The sequence below is a fragment of the Lolium perenne genome, chromosome 7 (assembly GCF_019359855.2).
Source record: "Lolium perenne isolate Kyuss_39 chromosome 7, Kyuss_2.0, whole genome shotgun sequence".
Lineage (NCBI taxonomy): Eukaryota > Viridiplantae > Streptophyta > Magnoliopsida > Poales > Poaceae > Lolium > Lolium perenne.
Genome location: NC_067250.2, coordinates 230,047,692 through 230,064,183, shown reverse-complemented (window position 1 = coordinate 230,064,183; position 16,492 = coordinate 230,047,692). Strand labels below are relative to the sequence as shown.

The window sequence follows — 16,492 nt, the reverse complement described above, 5'->3', positions numbered from 1 at the left end:
CTCCGGATTTTCTATGCATGAATGCAATGCACACTTTGGTGTTCTCTATTTTTGTAACCCCAAATCTTGGGATATTACGATAAATTTATACAGAAATTGCGCAAAAAGGCCCTCACAAAAATCACATGAAATGCAATCCCCGATTTTTGTATGAATTTCTTTGAATCAAAGAGGTTTTGATAATTTTTAAAAATATTTCAGTGCTTTTCCTGGTATGCCACAGAATTTTCATTTATAAGTTACAAAAAGGTGTTTACATGAGCCTTTTCCCGGGTACACATACCTGCTCCACCACCGAAAGGCGCCAGCGCGCCGTGACGGCGGCTGACGGCCCGTCCCACTCTCCTCATATTCTAGAGATCTCCACCCATCTCTCCTTCACCCAACCAAAAAGAGGCAGCCAAGGCACACTTCCACACACACACACACTACACGCTTTACGAGAGAGCAGAGGAGCAGAGGGGAATTCGTGTTTAGCTTTCCTGTAGCTTCGGTTGCTCCGCTCAATCCATGGCCGATCCAGCCGAGGAGACCGTCGCCGCGCCCCCGCCCACCCCGGCAGCGCCCGCCGAGGGAGGCCTGGCACCGCCGCCGTCGGTGGAGCCGACCGCGGAAAAAGTGGCCGAGGCCTCGCCGGAGAAGGCGGCGCCGCCTGCGTCTGCGTCTGCGCCGGAGACGACGGTGAGGTCCCGCGGGTTCAAGCTGCTCGGGGAGGACACCTCCGTGCATAAGGTGCTTGGAGGCGGTAAAGGTACGAACTCTCCACTACTTTTTCTTTTCCTTGCAGTATCAAACCATGCTAATATTCTCGTTAGTATTTTTGGTTGATACTATTATTACTGGATTTCGTTTCGTTGTTCAAATAATAGTTTGTGCTACAGGCGGGCGGTTTCTATTTATTTATTTATTTCTGTGTGGTGTGGTTCAGCTCGGAATTGTTTACCTAACAATTTGCCAGATCGGTAATTTGGTTGCTTCCTTTTGGTTTCTTTAGTCCATGATGATGCCTGCTCTAACAACATCGCCTTAGTTCTTCTATTACCTACAACTGTCCTTGTCTAATTTGAGGTTGGGTGCTTAACTTAGCCTGAGGCCGCGAGCCATTAAAACCTTCAGTCTGTCTACATCGATTGTTCTGAATTTATGAGGTCAGGAGCCATTAAAATCTTTAATCCGTCTACATCGCTGGGTCTGAATTTATGAGATCGGGAGACATCTTTCGTTACCCCAAGAAAGCACCCGCCTATAATATCTGCATATTTTGGTCGACTTTTAGCTTTAGAGTTGCCTCGGCCTTCAGATAAGCTACGCACTTACCTCACTTCTGTCAATAAATGGGGCGTGCTGTCACTGAACGTTTCCTTGTTACCTTCTGGGCTGAACAAAGTGTTGCTTTCACGAGCTGTTGGCACATACCTCTTCTCGTTTTATCTTCTACTCTTAATAGAGAATCTTAAGCTATATGCAGCTTCATTGGTATGTGAAAGCAATTTTCTCCAATCTGAAGCTATATGCAGCTTTTTTGTTGAACTAGTAGGTGTTATCATGATGGTAACTGTGAAATAGAAAGTTGAGCCTACCTGTTGGAATCACCAGCTTGTAATCCAGTTTTATATAGGTGATGTGTTACCCTGGAAGAATCGTAATGATTCTTGTTGGTGACTTCTTGCAAGTGGCAACATCAATTATATTTTAACTGGGATCCACACTTGAATTTAGGTGTTATTGATTCTACTTTATCAAGATCCACATCGATTGAGAGCCATCTTTCAAAAAGGAAAAAAGCACATGGACTTGTGGACCTTCTTGGTCCACTTTGCTTAAGTGTCCATTATTATCTTCTAGAACCTTATTGCCTAAAAAAACTTCTTGCAATTTTACAATCTAATCAATGGTGTCTGATATGCTGTATAGAGAATCCTTAGAAGTATATACCTTAGATTTTAGCAGAAGTATAACTGATCCTTGGAGAAGCATCCTCTTTTCTCTTGCTAAGCTCGTTTCTTTGTTATTTAGGGGGGGGGGGGGGGGGGGTGGTTCGTTTTCTGGAAGTTAAGGGAAGGTCCGGATTAGACATGAGGGTGTTAGTTTCAACCCCAGGATTATGAAAGAGATTCATGATAGCACACAAGGCACAGGACACCGAAATATAGCTTCAAATTATATTAAAATTAAGCTTCAAATTATTGAGAAATCAAGAATCCCATACCTAAACTTCGCATGCCTGCTCTTTCTTTTTTATCTTGCTCTGTTTGGTGATCACAAAGTGATAGATGGAGACATCCATAAACTCCTAGATATGCGAAAAAGCTGTTGATTACTAATAACCTCTTACAAGGTCTTATGAAATACTTCTTGCATTAGAAAGGTGAAGTATCTTCACTTGCTATAGCCACACTTAGCTGCAGTCAGATCCATCTATGATGAGGACACTGCATCATGCAGTATTATAAACAAAATTATGAAGTCATAGCTGCATTATGACAATTCTGATTGGCTCTATTTGTTTGTTTTGGTACAATCTTGTGCAGCTGCTGACGTACTCTTATGGAAAGACAAGAAGACAACTGCTGTAGTGATTGGTGGCACAACTGTCCTGTGGATTTTGTTTGAAGTGCTTGATTACCACCTCTTAACCCTGATATCCCATGTGATGATTGGAGTCCTGGCTGTCTTGTTTCTGTGGTCCAAAGCTATGACTTTCATCAAGAAGTGAGCGAGATATATTGTTATTTTTTTCCGTGTTTTGGTTGATACTGCCTCCATCATACAACAAGTGTTATGTTTCAGGAGTCCGCCGGATTTTCCTGTCATCCAGATATCAGAAGATGCTGCTGTGAATGTGGCACGGGCATTGCGCAACGACGTTAACAGGGCCCTTCATTTGTTTCGGGAGATTGCACTGGGGCATGATCTGAAGAAGTTTCTTGGTGTACGCTTCTGCCATCACAATTACACAATGTTTTTTACTTTGTTTGTTTATTGAGGGTTGTGTAACAGTTAACTTGTGCTCTGTAGGTCATTGCTGCTCTCTGGGTTCTCTCTGAAGTAGGAAGCTGCTGTGACTTCCTCACCCTGGTCTACGTTGGTAATGCATCTTTTTTAACTCACATACCATTATCGAAAATTTGGTGTTAAAATGCTAGTGTACTGATACATTTGAGATCCCAGCTGTCCTGATGATCCACACCATACCGATCTTGTACGACAAGTACCAGGACAAGGTGGATCACTTTGCCGGGAAGGCCCATACCGAAGCACGCAAGCACTACGAGGTGCTGGATACCAAGGTTCTTAGCAAGATACCCAGGGGACCAGCGAAGGCAAAGAAGGACACCTAGAAGGCTGTTTCTCATGCATGCAGCTGGGTCGTTTGTGGTTCCGTAATCACAAGATATCGCTCTTTGCCTTGTGCTGTGCATGTATCTAGCTACTGTATATGACTATATGCGACCCTAAAAGCTTTCGAATGCTACGTTTCTACTACTGCTGTTCCTTGTAGATACATCTGATGTTGTGTTGTGGATGTTCTTAAATGAAAGCCTTGCTGAATGCAACAGCCACTAATTTATTTATTATCTTGCTGTGATGCGTATGCATGTATGTAGGTATGTAGCTGTAAAGAGTACGCAGAAAGGGCAACAGAATATGCGGTGCTGTGAGATTTGCATGTGATCTCGGATGAACAGTCAATACAGTATATTAGGTAATGTAGTTTTTCCTGGGCAAAGTAATGAACCAATTGGTGGATCCATATATTTCATATGGCGATAATTCGAAACGAAAATACTAGGCCCTCATTTGAAGACACGATTGTAGAAACTGGGAGGGTCAACCTTCCTGTAATTTTAAAGCTAGACATTCAAAAGCACCGACAAGTAAATTACTAAATACTATAAGATATTTTAAGAGTTCAAACGAAATATCTTCTGTTCAGAAACGTACAGAGTACCCTACCGAAAGGTAATCCATGGATTTCATATTCAAAGCTAAATGTACTAGCCCTCCTGAAAGGATCGAGAGGGTAACCTGGAGGAGGGTGAATAGGTTATATAACATTTTACTCATTTTTTCAGCAGTTTTAGGCTTGGTGCGGATAAATAAATTGGTCTCTAGCAATGCTAGATTAACAACCTATATGATGTGATATACGATGCGGAGACGATGATTTTATCCCGATGTTCACTTCCTTTAGGGGAAGCTAGTCACCGTTGGAGCGATGCGGTTACCACGAAGGACCCTGAATGCCACGAAGGCTCACCGTCTTTTCCGTGAGCTTCTTCCACAAAGTAGAAGAAGGAGACCTTAGGGAGATCTCCAATCCCGTACAAACTATTCCCGCAATCACCGGCGACCGCTGCCTAGGAGTCCTCAAACTTCAAGAGTAACAAGACCGAAGGTTAAACTTGAAACAAGACTCAAATCATGAATTTGATTGGTGGAATGAGAGAGGAGGAATAGATCTTTCAAATGAATGGATCCTCTCTCACTTTCGTTAGATGAATCTCTCTAGATCAAGGGATTTATGGAGTGGAGTTCAAGAGAGTATTAGAGAAGAAGAAACTTGATTCAGATCTCAAAGAATAGACAATGTGAACAAAAACGAGATCGTCCCCTTCCATATATAGGCAAGGTAGTCGTTTTTGTGTGTTATTCGGGCAGAATAGAGCATGGTCGGTATAACCGGGCCGAAATGGCTGGAAACAAATGAAACAAAGAAACTGGCCGGTATAGGCCGGTTATACCGGCCCACCTAACTACGCAGCATGCGGCAACATGCGAGCGAGCGGCATGCAGCAAAGCGCGCGCGGGGCGGGAGCAGTGTGTGACGACGCGCGCAGCAGCAACGACATTGGCGCACGAGCGGTGCGAGCGAGGCGCGGGGAAAACCGGAGGGCGAGCGGGGAGGCGAGCACGGCGCGGGCAGGGGCATCAGAGTAAGTACAATAAGTCCTAGTCAGCTGGCTATAAGGATTAAAATAATATATTCATGCTTAGTTGGTGGAGAGAGAGGACGAGAGAGAAAAGGAGTGGGCTCTCATGCAAGAGTCAGCTCTAACATGTGCTCCTAAGCACTTTGTGAGAGTGAAACATGGGTCATACATTGATAAAGTAGTATATGTTTATAGCTCACTATTATACATGTTGGCTCTATGTTAGCTATAGATGACATGGCACATGGCTTAGACTAGTCATAGTGGGAGTAACTAATCTAGTAACATAGAGCTGCATGCATAGCCAACTAGGTAAATTGATAACATGACATGATATTAAATGAAGAAAAAGATGATTATGGTAACTAGCTATGCTACCATAAGGGCGGTCACAACGCTCCACGTTGTACCGTATCTAAGTTATGCCACGTATTTACAGAGCTGATGTGGAGGCATAATTAAGGAGGAGAGAGAGCACCATCGTATCCTCTTGACGATACGACTCTTAGCGTTGTAACCGATGCAAATCAAAGCGCCCCTCGATCCCGTGCGGCCCTTTTTCCCCGTCTTGCGTGCGATCAAATCCCTCTTATCTACTCTTTCTCCCTGCTCTCGCTCCCACCCTCCCACCCACCGTCTGGTTATCTCTTTCCAGGGCCGGCAGGCTCCTCCCCCTCCTCTTCTCCGGCGTCGGCCGGCGTTGAGCTTGGGTGAGGGTCCCTTCCCCCTGTACAGTAGTAGCTAGGGTTTGTAGTTTAGGTCTCGTTTTGTCCCTGTCTGGCGACTGACGTGATGCCGTTTGGGAAGATGGAGATTTTGTCGCTACCGTCTCCGAGCGGCGTGCGGTGGCAGTCGGCGACGCTCTTCCTGGTGGTGGCGGCGTGGAGCTGCGACTTGCTAGCAGGAGCGCCAGCGACGTCTTCACAAATAAGCTCGCTTATCCTTTGCAGATCTGTTGCTGCTGCTCAAGGGATTGATCCCCTTCTTCTTCCTCGTCATGGAGGCGAGCGGATGCAGGAGCAGGGGAGAAGCTTTGCTTCTATGGGGAGATGCATCACGGCGGTGATCTCACCGTCGTTCTTCAGAGTCGAAAGGCGACCGCTCCCACCTCTCGCGTTGGCGACGGGAATCACCGGCCAGCGCTTGATGGACTTCTTCAACCTCCAGGCTCAAATGCCATTACGGAGGCCTTTTAGCGACGATGCAGTGGGCTCCCGCCTCTCCTCCCCAAGTGGTTCCGTCCCCGGCGGAGTTGAGGTTGCCTGTGTCGTGCTCATCTGCGATGGTGGAGGAGCTGGACTTGATCGCTTTTCCAATTTTCTTTCCGAGGTCCTTTGTGCAAAATGTAAGGGTTTGACTGTAATTTCTAGATTCTGCAGGGCCCTCTTTGTAATTTATGCTGCCACCGCTTAATGAATGAAAGCTCGCGGTCCTTCGAGACCGCATCCCCTGTTTAAAAAAAATCCCTCTTATCTTCTCCGGGCGGCGGTTTCCTCTTCTCAGAATCCATGTCGACATTGGTTTCTCTCTGGATAGGATGGACGCTATGTGTGCCGTGCGTATGCAGTTCATCTGCAGAGCTGCAGCCGAGAAATGCCAAGTATGCAGACTCCTGTGTCAAATATTCATGTATACAATATCTATTTTGTGATTCTTTGATGAGTCTTAGTTAAGTAGGTATCTTATAGTAATGCAGTTGTCAGAACCAGTTTATGATTCTCTACATAAGCTATTATGGTACCACTTGTTACGGTGACTCCATCAAAATTCAGCGTTTGCAGTAATGATTTTGTTTCTCATCTCTGTATAACACTGTAAAAGTTTATAATAATCAGTTTCAGATTGTTGCAATTTTTCTTCTTGCCGTTCCATATTCTTACAAGGGCAACTCATTTTTTGGTCAACGGGCGCCTCCATTTATTATTAAATGACCAAATTGAGACAATCAAATATATAGGTAATACATGTAAACATGGGTGCTTAGAAGAATCATTTGTTATCTAGGTTGTCATATGAGAATATAATTATCTACACATAACTGAAAATAACTCATTTGACCTTCTCGGCATGCAAGATGAGCGACTGCCTCTGTGATTTACTATATTTTTTTAGTATAGTTCGAATTTCTTGAAATACTTTCCGTTGATGTATTTGTCATGTCGAGCCTCATCAGGGTCTGGCTTTTCTTGTGGCCGACGAGGGAGCTAGAAGTGGATCGATCCCTGTTCTTTGCTAGTACCCGCTCTTTTGGGCAAGATCGATTCTTGGGGTACTTGACGTCTTGTGGCAGAAAGTAATATAGATCCAAGCTTGTCTCTCCGCTCAATTCATCGAGTTTTTTCCCAGTTCATGCGTTTATGGCTTTCCCCAGTTCGACTGAATCTGCATGTCCGATAATAATCCACTCTTGGAAGCCATGGTCGTGGAAACCACGAATCTGCTGGTCCTTCGCCATGCTTCCGTCTTCGCCGCCCAGCTACGGCCGAAACTGTTGCTACCCACAACCCTGCATTGCTCACAGTCCGATCACAAATTCACAACGACCAGATAGTGGTATCATGTGGTGATTTTTTGGGGATACTGTTAGCTCTTTTGGCAAGTGTAAACAGTAGTAGTACGAATTTTACTGGAATAGGAGGTGCTGAATAGGTAGTTTCTGCATTCTGTGCGACTGATTCTAACTTTTTTTTATCTTGTCAATCCATGTGCAGGCATCAAAAGGTTTATTGAAGATATACCAAAATATTTATATGCACAAGTTATAAATTTGACCCCATATTCAGTTAGTAGTTCAAGTGTAGTTTGGTTCAAGCTTTTGCAAACTGGAGTGATATTTGTACTGCCACCAGTAGACCACACGGTAAGCTATATGATTAATCCCAAAGCATATTAGATTAAGGCTCTTTTAGATACAAGACTAAAGCTGGCCATAGTGGATAGTATCATATAGTAGTATCATGTATATGATACTTTTCTATGATATTAGATCCATAATGCATAGTATCATAGACTAGTATCATAGTTTTACTATATTAATTGATTTGTAGAATCCCAATACAAATTTGTGTATAAGATTTATTTGATACTAACTTTTCTCGTGATGTGCGCTATGATACAGTATCCACCTATGATACTCTAATCTCCTCTCTCATCCATAATTACCTGCCACATCAGCATTTTTGGTGGGGCTAGGATGCATGATACTAGCTATGATACTAGCACTATGGCTAGCCTAAGATACGGTGCGCACTGGAGGAGTTGTATCTAAAATGACAGTTAATGCTTTAGATACAGTAGTAAGGCTGGTCATAGTGAGGAATAACTTAGACTAGTAACATATGTCATGTTAGTAGTCTAGGTTACTACCTTCATAGTGGGTAGTAACTTATATGTGGTGTCATGCATTGTATCATTTATTATGTTGTAGACTCATCTTGATTTGGGGTGTGTGATGTTATGGTAACATAGCTAGTTACCATCTCATTCTCTTTCTTCATTTATTAGCATGTCATGTCACCAAAATACCTTGAGATGTGTGATGTTACTAGCTATGTTACTTCCACTATGAGCAATCTAAGATACATGCACTATGGATGCCCAAACATCACACTTTTCAAAATAGAATGAGTCTAAAAATTAATTAATACACTCATACATGATACTACATCTAAGTTACTATGCATTACTACTATAAAAGTAGTAACATAGAGTACGACACTACTATTTGTTACTCCCACTATGACTAATTTTATAGCTAAATGTTAGCTATACTATTAAACTTGCTCTCGGGCCTGGTGATGGGAGAGGAATAAGGGTCAACGGCCGGCCAACCAGGGGACAACGGGCGGGGGGTCCGAGGTCCGACTGCACATAACCGAACCGAAAATGAAAACCGAACCGAAAAAAACCTAACCGAAACCGAATTTCAGTTTTTATGGTTTTATGGTTAGGTTTCAGTTAGCAAAATATCAAACCGAAAGAACTTCGGTTAATTCGGTTTTTAACCGAAAAACCGTGGTTAAACCGAAAGAAACCGAACGTCTAGCCTAGCATAGAATCGCGCACTCTAGGCCAGAATAACTTCGCTCAGATCGTTAATATAACACGTAAAGTGAGTTAATTACACGTTAGTTCCTGTAGCGTTTTGGTTTGTTCCCTGGTTGTTCTCTCGATAGGTTGCTAGTTCAAATCCTACATACAGCATGCCTCATCTTGGTCAATTTTTTTGTTTGTTTTTTCTATCCCTCTTTTGCAAAACCTTTAGTATGGTCATACAAAATACATATATATTATTATTTGTCCGAAATTTCTTTATTTCTTGTTTCCCTCTTTTCCAAAATCTTTAGTATCATCATACAAAATACAAAAATGAAATATATGACCATAAAAGTTAGTTTTTATTTCAAAATTCGCGTCAACTTTGGTTAATTTGGTTATTACCGAAACCGAACCGAAATTTAATGGTTATTACCGAAACCGTACCGTATTTTAATACGTAACCGTATTAACCAAAGTATTGAAACTGTATTTACCGTATAACCGAATTAACCGAACCGAATTAACCATATTAACCGAACGCGCAGCCGGAGTCCGAGGCACAGCGGCCAGCGGGCGAGCGGAGGAAATACAGAGCGGGAGCAGCTCTCGTGTGGGCGTCGTGATGGATGCGAGGCAGCGCAGCGACAGCTTGCGTGCGGGAGGAATGCCAGGCGCGATGGGCTGGCCGGTATGACCGGCTGTGGGGCCAGTCATATCGGGCCATTTCTCTGGAAAGCGCTGGGCCAAGGAAAAAGCTGGGCCGGCCCGTCTGACCGGCCTGCGCCCTGGTTAGACCAACCCGATTTGCTGTTCTCTGCTACTTTTCCTTGATTTCTTTTGGAAAGAAGAGCTGAGGAAATTTCGAGCCTCTTTTGGATAAAAACTGAGCAAACTTTCACCATCTTTGGGATTTTGAACAAAGAAGAACCAAAAGGTGAACCATGGTGGCGACCATGTGGCGGAGAAAAGATGGCAAATTTGATAGAAAATTGAGAGGAGATGATTTGAGCCAAGTAGTCAAATAAAAACTTCGATCCCCTCTTAATAGAGCGGGGTCCTATACTTAAGAGAAAACCGAAAAAAGAAGATCTACCATCGCATAGCATAGCTCAGGCTATCGTGAAGCACTCCTCCGAACTTCGGCTTCGAGTCCGTTCCTCATTTCATCTTTTCCCTTTCTTTTGGGTTTACGAGCCGACACCATAAGGGAGAGGGGAATAAACTTGTAGATGATCTTGACGGAATCTCTAACCTTGTATTCACCAAACACCAAAAAAATATTGAGGGCATAAATACCCTTACACTTCCTTGTTTGAAGCTGAGACACATGAGAAATAGAAAATGTTATATGCGTAGGACACCACGTACTCCTTCTGTTCCAATCTACGTAACGCATAATTTTACGTAAAAGTTAAACTTTGTAAAGTTTGATTGATTATATAATAAAATAAAAATCAAACTTTATAAGTTTGATTAATTATATAATAAAACATTAAAAAATTATAATTTGAAATCAATAATATTCAAATCACAGTGAAATATAAATTCATATTATATACATTTTATATCATAGATAATAACACTTTTTGCTATATTGTCGATCTAAATTGTAAAGTTTAACTTTAACTAAAATTTATATGCAACATATTTTAGGATAGTGGGAGTATCACATTTTTTCCGAAAAGGGAATGTATTTTAATATTGTGAACATATCAAATACTCCCCGCCTCTCTGCAACAACAAAGTGTTCGAAAAATGTTACGGATGCGCACATTCCTACTAAAAAACAAGGAAAAAATAAATAAAAGATCCATCTACAGTGATCAAAACCTTGTTGCTGCAACACCCAAGATATCACCTAGAGTCCGCGCTCTCAAAATATTACCTTTAACAAGAACATTGTCATGCACAATCAATTAAGATCGGACTTTGAATTTTCAGCTTGGAGCAAATACGTTCTCTCAAAACAATGCCTTCAATAATACTATTGTCATGCACAACCAATTAAGATCAGGCCTTACATTTTCACCTAGAAAGATAAGATTATGTACTCCACCTATGTTGCTGCCCGCTTGCCGACTGTTGCAATACAAGAAACACAAAGAAAAGTCCTCTTCTCCATGAAGACTCAGTCCATCATTACTAGACCTTAGACCCTAGCTGCCATATTTTCCACTATTGTCTCCTCCATGGAAATCGAAAACCGACATGTCCCATGATGGCAACTGACAACGAATATTCACATCACTACCTCCTGAAGTCGCACACTTATAAATATGGATGCACACAACGAAATCATATACGATCCAGCAATCTACGCCCAAAGGAGATCGTCAGCGGAGCCTTCCGAAACATGTCATGAGCCTATACCTGAGCATTCTTCGGGCCGGGCCTAACAAAGCCCGACGCAAAAAAAACCCAGGCCCAGGCCAGGCCCGGCCCGACCATCGAGCCAAACTTTCAGGCCCAAGCTCGGCCCATCACTACAAAAGCCCGTCGGGCCTCGGGCCTCAGGACGGGACGCTTCCCTATTTCACACATTTTTCAGACCCAGGCCTGGCCCGACCACTGGGCCTAAATCTTCGACCCAGACCCGATCCACAGACATGCTCGGGCTGGCCCAAGCCCGGAAAATTCGGGCCGGGTCGGGCTTCCCATGGCCAGGTATGCATGGGCCAGATCAATGAGGGTTGGCATCAAGCAGAACACTGTCTTGGGCTCTTGGCTTCATAAGAACCCAAGGATCGCATCCTTCAATTTATTGGGCAGATCGGTAGGCCCCCACGCCGCCATCTGTCAACTCCCAACAACAGACCTGAGATCTCAGCGGGCACCGCGAAGACCACCTGCACCACACGAAGATGGGGGGCTGAGATGTACCAAGTTCCCCGAACCGGGCGTCGTGCTGCCCTTGCAGCCACATCGATCGCCAAGGTCACCGAAGAAGTTCGGGTCCACCGCCCTGGCGTCCATCTCCGTCAAATGAGTTGCATCATCCAAGGCTGCCGCGAAGCTCCGGCTGGAGATTCTACCACGCGAGGAAGAGAAAGCCCCGTCATTGCTAGACTCGCTCGAAGATGAGAGCCCGCCATTTGCCGGGACACTACATGGGAATGGCCTACCATCGGCGGGGAGATGCGAGGGAGCAGGGGTGTGGGTAAGTGGTGGTGGTGCGAGGGGGGAGGGCTAGGGTGTCGCCCGAGCTGCCCTATGCGAGCGACGCGAGGGTCAGAGAGGTCCCCCCATGACTAGAGTATCACACACTAACTCTGTTCCCAACTATAATATGTTTTGGTACGCTATTTTAGTCTAACAAGACTTATATTTGGATGGGACGAATAGATTATCTTATTACTTTCTTCTGCCCAAAATAGGTTGCATATAAGCTTTGGTCATAGTCAAACTTAGTAAAGTTTAATCATCTATATTGATAAAAATATAAACATATACAATAAAATAATAATATTTTTAGAATTGTTATGAAATATATTTTCATATTATATGCATTTGACATGGTAGATCTTTGTATTATTATCTATATCTTGATCAAAGTTTACACAGTTTGACTTGCACGAAAAATTATGCACAATATAAAATGGGCAGGAGGGAGTATGATTGTAAAAGAAATAATTTCATGTGGTATTATGGATACATTTTTACAAATTCAGTTGGAAGTTACCTTTTGGTTCATTAGAATTTCAGTTAATTTGAAATGAGGACATTATTTCTTTTACTGGTGGAGATCAATTTCAGGCACGTTTTTTTTTTTTTGATAAGTCAATTTCAGCCACGTGAGCGGTAGGTGAGCGACACAACGGTGGCGGTACGGCACTACTGGCCGGACGGGGGCTGCTGCTTTCCTTTCTTCATTCCTCGTTTAAATTCCGTTTCTCGTCGCTTGTCCACGCCGTCGAGGGACCGCAGAGCAGAGCTGCTTGCATCTGGATTGCAGATTGCCCAACCAGGCGCTCCCGGCGGCCCCTCCTCCTCCTCCTCAGGTTCGATTGTTAGCGGTCGATTTTTCTAGTCACCCAGGTTGCACGGCACCTGTTCGATAAAATGCTTGTGCCGCTGCGTTCTACTCGCTGTGTGCCCTGTTTGTGCGACCCAAAACCTTACATGTTCCTTTTTATTGTGCTTTGTAACAGCCATGTCGACAGCGTTCTCAACCAAGCATCCGCTTCGGGTGGCCACTCCTTCGTGCAAAGGTGAGTCTTTTCTGGCCCTTCTATGTTCATCCATTCGGGCCGCTTTGTCGGGTGCTTTTTGGTTACTGCAAGTTTGGCACTTCTTGGGGTTTACCAGTAGAAACTAGAACTCCCAGCCTCACCATGATTCCCAACTATGCTTAATTCTTACCCTCATTTCCTTTGTTCAGGGCGTCCAAGGTTGTCTCTAGTTAAAATGCAATATTCGTCCAGCAAACGAGCTAGCCCTTCCATTTCCTTAACTTCCAGTGCGGGGGATGCGGCAAGAAACGAGCCCGTAGTCAAAATGTGTGGCATCACATCTGCTAGAGACGCAGAATGTGCTGCAAAGGCTGGAGCTAAACTTATCGGGATGATTCTTTGGCCCAACTCCAAGCGATCTGTCCAGCTGTCAGAAGCCAAAGAAATATCTAGAGTAGCAAAGTCTTACGGCGCTGAACCTGTTGGTGTGTTTGTCGATGACGACGAAGAGACCATCTTAAGGTTATCCGATTCATGCAACCTTGAACTAATTCAGGTACATTTTCCCAGAGCTTTTTTACTTGGTAGACCTACAATGGGCATTTGTGCTTAAGCTTTACTGATCTGTTGCATTTACACAGCTTCATGGAGATAGCTCTCGAGCACTACTTCCTGCTCTTGCCAAGAACAACCGAATTGTATACGTTTTGAATGCTGATGGGGATGGAAAACTTATCAATTCTCCTCCCAGCGAAGAATATGCCATTGACTGGTTTTTGGTGGATAGTGCGGAGGGTGGAAGGTACATAATGTTGCTCATTCTGTTGCTATCATAATGTTTGTTGTTGTTGTAGTTAGTTAACAATGGGGACTAGTGAAGCTCTTATTTAACATACCAATTACCAACCAAAGAAGAGCAGCATTTCTCTTACAATGGATTCTCTGAGGGTCTAGTAGTCCGAATAGCGGTCCTGCGGCTGCGGGGGTTTGGTTCGTAGGATAGACATCATCGAGTCAATCTTTAAACAGAGTGCACACACACTTGTGTGCTCTGTTGCAAAGTGCATGACCCAAGGCAAGTACTAGTGTGTGTGTGGACACGGACGCACGAATATTGCTTCCTCTGATATACTTCCTCACAAACCTACCTTTTCTTTTACATTTGTTCGCACGAATATTATTACTATGTAATTATTTTTGTCTGGAAACATATATTGATCTGAAATTTATAGGTATTTTAAATCGTTCTGTATCTGTTTGCAGTGGCAAAGGATTCAACTGGGAGAAATTTCGAATGCCGCCAGCCAAAAGCAAGAATGGCTGGCTGTTAGCAGGAGGCCTTCATGCGGATAATGTTTGCCAAGCCGCTTCTGCTCTAAAACCAAATGGCGTGGATGTTAGCAGTGGAATATGTTCTACTGATGGTATAAGTAAGGACCCGAATAGAATATCGTCCTTCATGAGAAGTGTACAATCTTTGAGTTCCCAGTGAGGTCTGTGTTTAGACTGAACCTTATATCTTCGTGATTCAGTTTGTGAACAAATTTGCAAATAAGCTGTCCTGAATTATAGCAATGAACAACTTTGGAGCTTAGTTTCTTATTGTTCATTTGACCAATCATACTACTGTGTAGAGCATGTACAGTTAGATTGATGACAGCCTTCTCTTCTTCATCGTCATTAACAGTGTAAGTGGCGAGCCACCAGGCTGGCAAAACTCGACCAATATTACAAAAAGTACTAATCACATCAAACAGTCTAAGGACTTGACGTGGCCTAGCTCGCACAAAGATGCAAGGTGGAGTGAATCCGAAAAGGTTGCCTCAGTTCGGATAGTTCTCTGCAGCTCAGGGAACATGAAGTTGAAATTGCTACTCAGCTAAGTCGCCTACCACCTGCAGTTCGATGGCCATTGCGGTTCTGCCTTGAAGAAGCTCATGTGGCAGGTCTGGGCTCTGTTGCTCTGCAAGGTCTTCTCTTGGTTCGCTCCTTCAGAACCGTCTGTAGTGTGCTGATCGGCTGTTGCGCAGAAGCTTGCCAAACTGCTACTTTTGTCAGATGTGCAACCGGGAGCTCGAGTCTGCTTGCCATTTGTTCCTGTCCTTTGTCTTCCTGTCTCTTGTGTATCTGGTGCCTGGTATCATTATGGCAGGGCTGTTCCTCCCTCAACCCAAACCTCTGGAGGCGACAAAGCAACATTTGATGAGGTTTGGAGTTCGGTTGCTAGTGAAACGGCTTCTGAACATGTTAAAAAGATGATTCAGTCGCTGCTCCTATTGGTCTCCTTGGAGAGAGATGTGGCGGGATAGAAACAGAAAAGTGTTCTGGTATGGGCTGTTGCCTGTGTGGAGAATCATCTTTAAACAGTCACATCATTTGGGATGCATTGGTGTTTTCAAAATATTGCTTGACTTCTTTTCATTGTTTTGATGCCTTCCTGGAAAAATTGTTACCATGATTTTGTGATAGCGCAAATTTTTGCTATGCGAGTGGACGGTATGCTGAGATGAACATGGTTGGACGGGCCAGATGCCACGTTTCATGTTGATCGTAATTCGTATGTTGGGCGGGAAGTCCAATTTCTACCTAAATCGGGCGGCCAGCGCTGACCGCCATAAGACTTGACTTGTTAGGTACTATGGAGGTTTTGTGAGGACCATGCCGAATTTCTCTACCATTTTCATATTTTTCACTTTAGCCAATATGAGCTCACTCGACACTAATAGCTTTATCGGTAAAAATATTTTAAAGTGCCAGTTCAGTTGGCGCGTGGTTGTGCTCAGCTTTTTCCGGGCACTATAAAATGGTGCGCGCAGCAAATCAGACGCTATATAATGCAGCGCGCGGCAGCACAAACACCAAACATACACAAACATAGAACAACAAATATCAAACACATACAAAAAATCAACAATAGATAGTTTAGTTATTTTTACAACACAAATAAATAGTTCCTCGATACAACAAATAGTTTCTGAACAATACATCAGATAGTCCTACAACAATAAAACAAGCATACAAAAATAAAACTAATTGTTTTGGCGGCCGTTCCATGCCCACCACTCCTCGATAAGATCCTTTTCAAGATCATCATGCACATCAGTTTGTCGAATTGAATGATATGACACAATGAAGCAGGCCACCCTCTATTCTCTCCTATACACTCACACTGGTCGTCCCATTAAATCGTAGCAGAAGTAGTCTAAATCTTGGCCACTCTAATCTTCGATGATCATGTTATGCATGATCACACAAGCGTGCATGATGTATCATACAAGCGTAAATGATCACACAATCTTGGCCATAGCCAATACCAAAGCTATATTTCTTTTTTACTTCAAGATCCCATTC

The 16,492-nt window shown here is 43.5% G+C and overlaps 2 protein-coding genes across 2 annotated transcripts; both read left to right on the top strand.

Annotated features, from left to right (window-relative positions):
• Positions 1-388: 388 nt before the first annotated feature.
• Positions 389-3,578, top strand: LOC127313903 (reticulon-like protein B2). Its single transcript, XM_051344386.2, has 5 exons — positions 389-751; positions 2,532-2,712; positions 2,791-2,932; positions 3,019-3,088; positions 3,172-3,578. Exons 1-5 carry the CDS (start codon positions 511-513, stop codon positions 3,339-3,341), a joined length of 804 nt encoding a protein of 267 aa, XP_051200346.1. The 5' UTR covers positions 389-510; the 3' UTR covers positions 3,342-3,578.
• Positions 3,579-12,815: 9,237 nt separating this feature from the next.
• On the top strand, positions 12,816-14,733 carry LOC127313902 (N-(5'-phosphoribosyl)anthranilate isomerase 1, chloroplastic). The gene is made up of 5 exons (XM_051344384.2): positions 12,816-12,970; positions 13,121-13,180; positions 13,351-13,697; positions 13,783-13,943; positions 14,405-14,733. The coding sequence occupies exons 2-5, from the start codon at positions 13,123-13,125 to the stop codon at positions 14,631-14,633; spliced, it is 795 nt and encodes a 264-aa protein (XP_051200344.1). The 5' UTR covers positions 12,816-12,970; positions 13,121-13,122; the 3' UTR covers positions 14,634-14,733.
• The last annotated feature ends 1,759 nt before the right edge of the window (positions 14,734-16,492 follow it).

Coding starts and splice junctions, on each gene's coding strand:
- LOC127313903 (XM_051344386.2), top strand. CDS start 511: ATGGCCGATCCAGCCGAGGAGACCGTCGCCGCGCCCCCGCCCACCCCG. Junction 2,713..2,790: donor GCTATGACTTTCATCAAGAA/GTGAGCGAGATA, acceptor GTTATGTTTCAG/GAGTCCGCCGGATTTTCCTG. Junction 2,933..3,018: donor ATCTGAAGAAGTTTCTTGGT/GTACGCTTCTGC, acceptor TGTGCTCTGTAG/GTCATTGCTGCTCTCTGGGT.
- LOC127313902 (XM_051344384.2), top strand. CDS start 13,123: ATGTCGACAGCGTTCTCAACCAAGCATCCGCTTCGGGTGGCCACTCCT. Junction 13,698..13,782: donor GCAACCTTGAACTAATTCAG/GTACATTTTCCC, acceptor GCATTTACACAG/CTTCATGGAGATAGCTCTCG. Junction 13,944..14,404: donor GATAGTGCGGAGGGTGGAAG/GTACATAATGTT, acceptor ATCTGTTTGCAG/TGGCAAAGGATTCAACTGGG.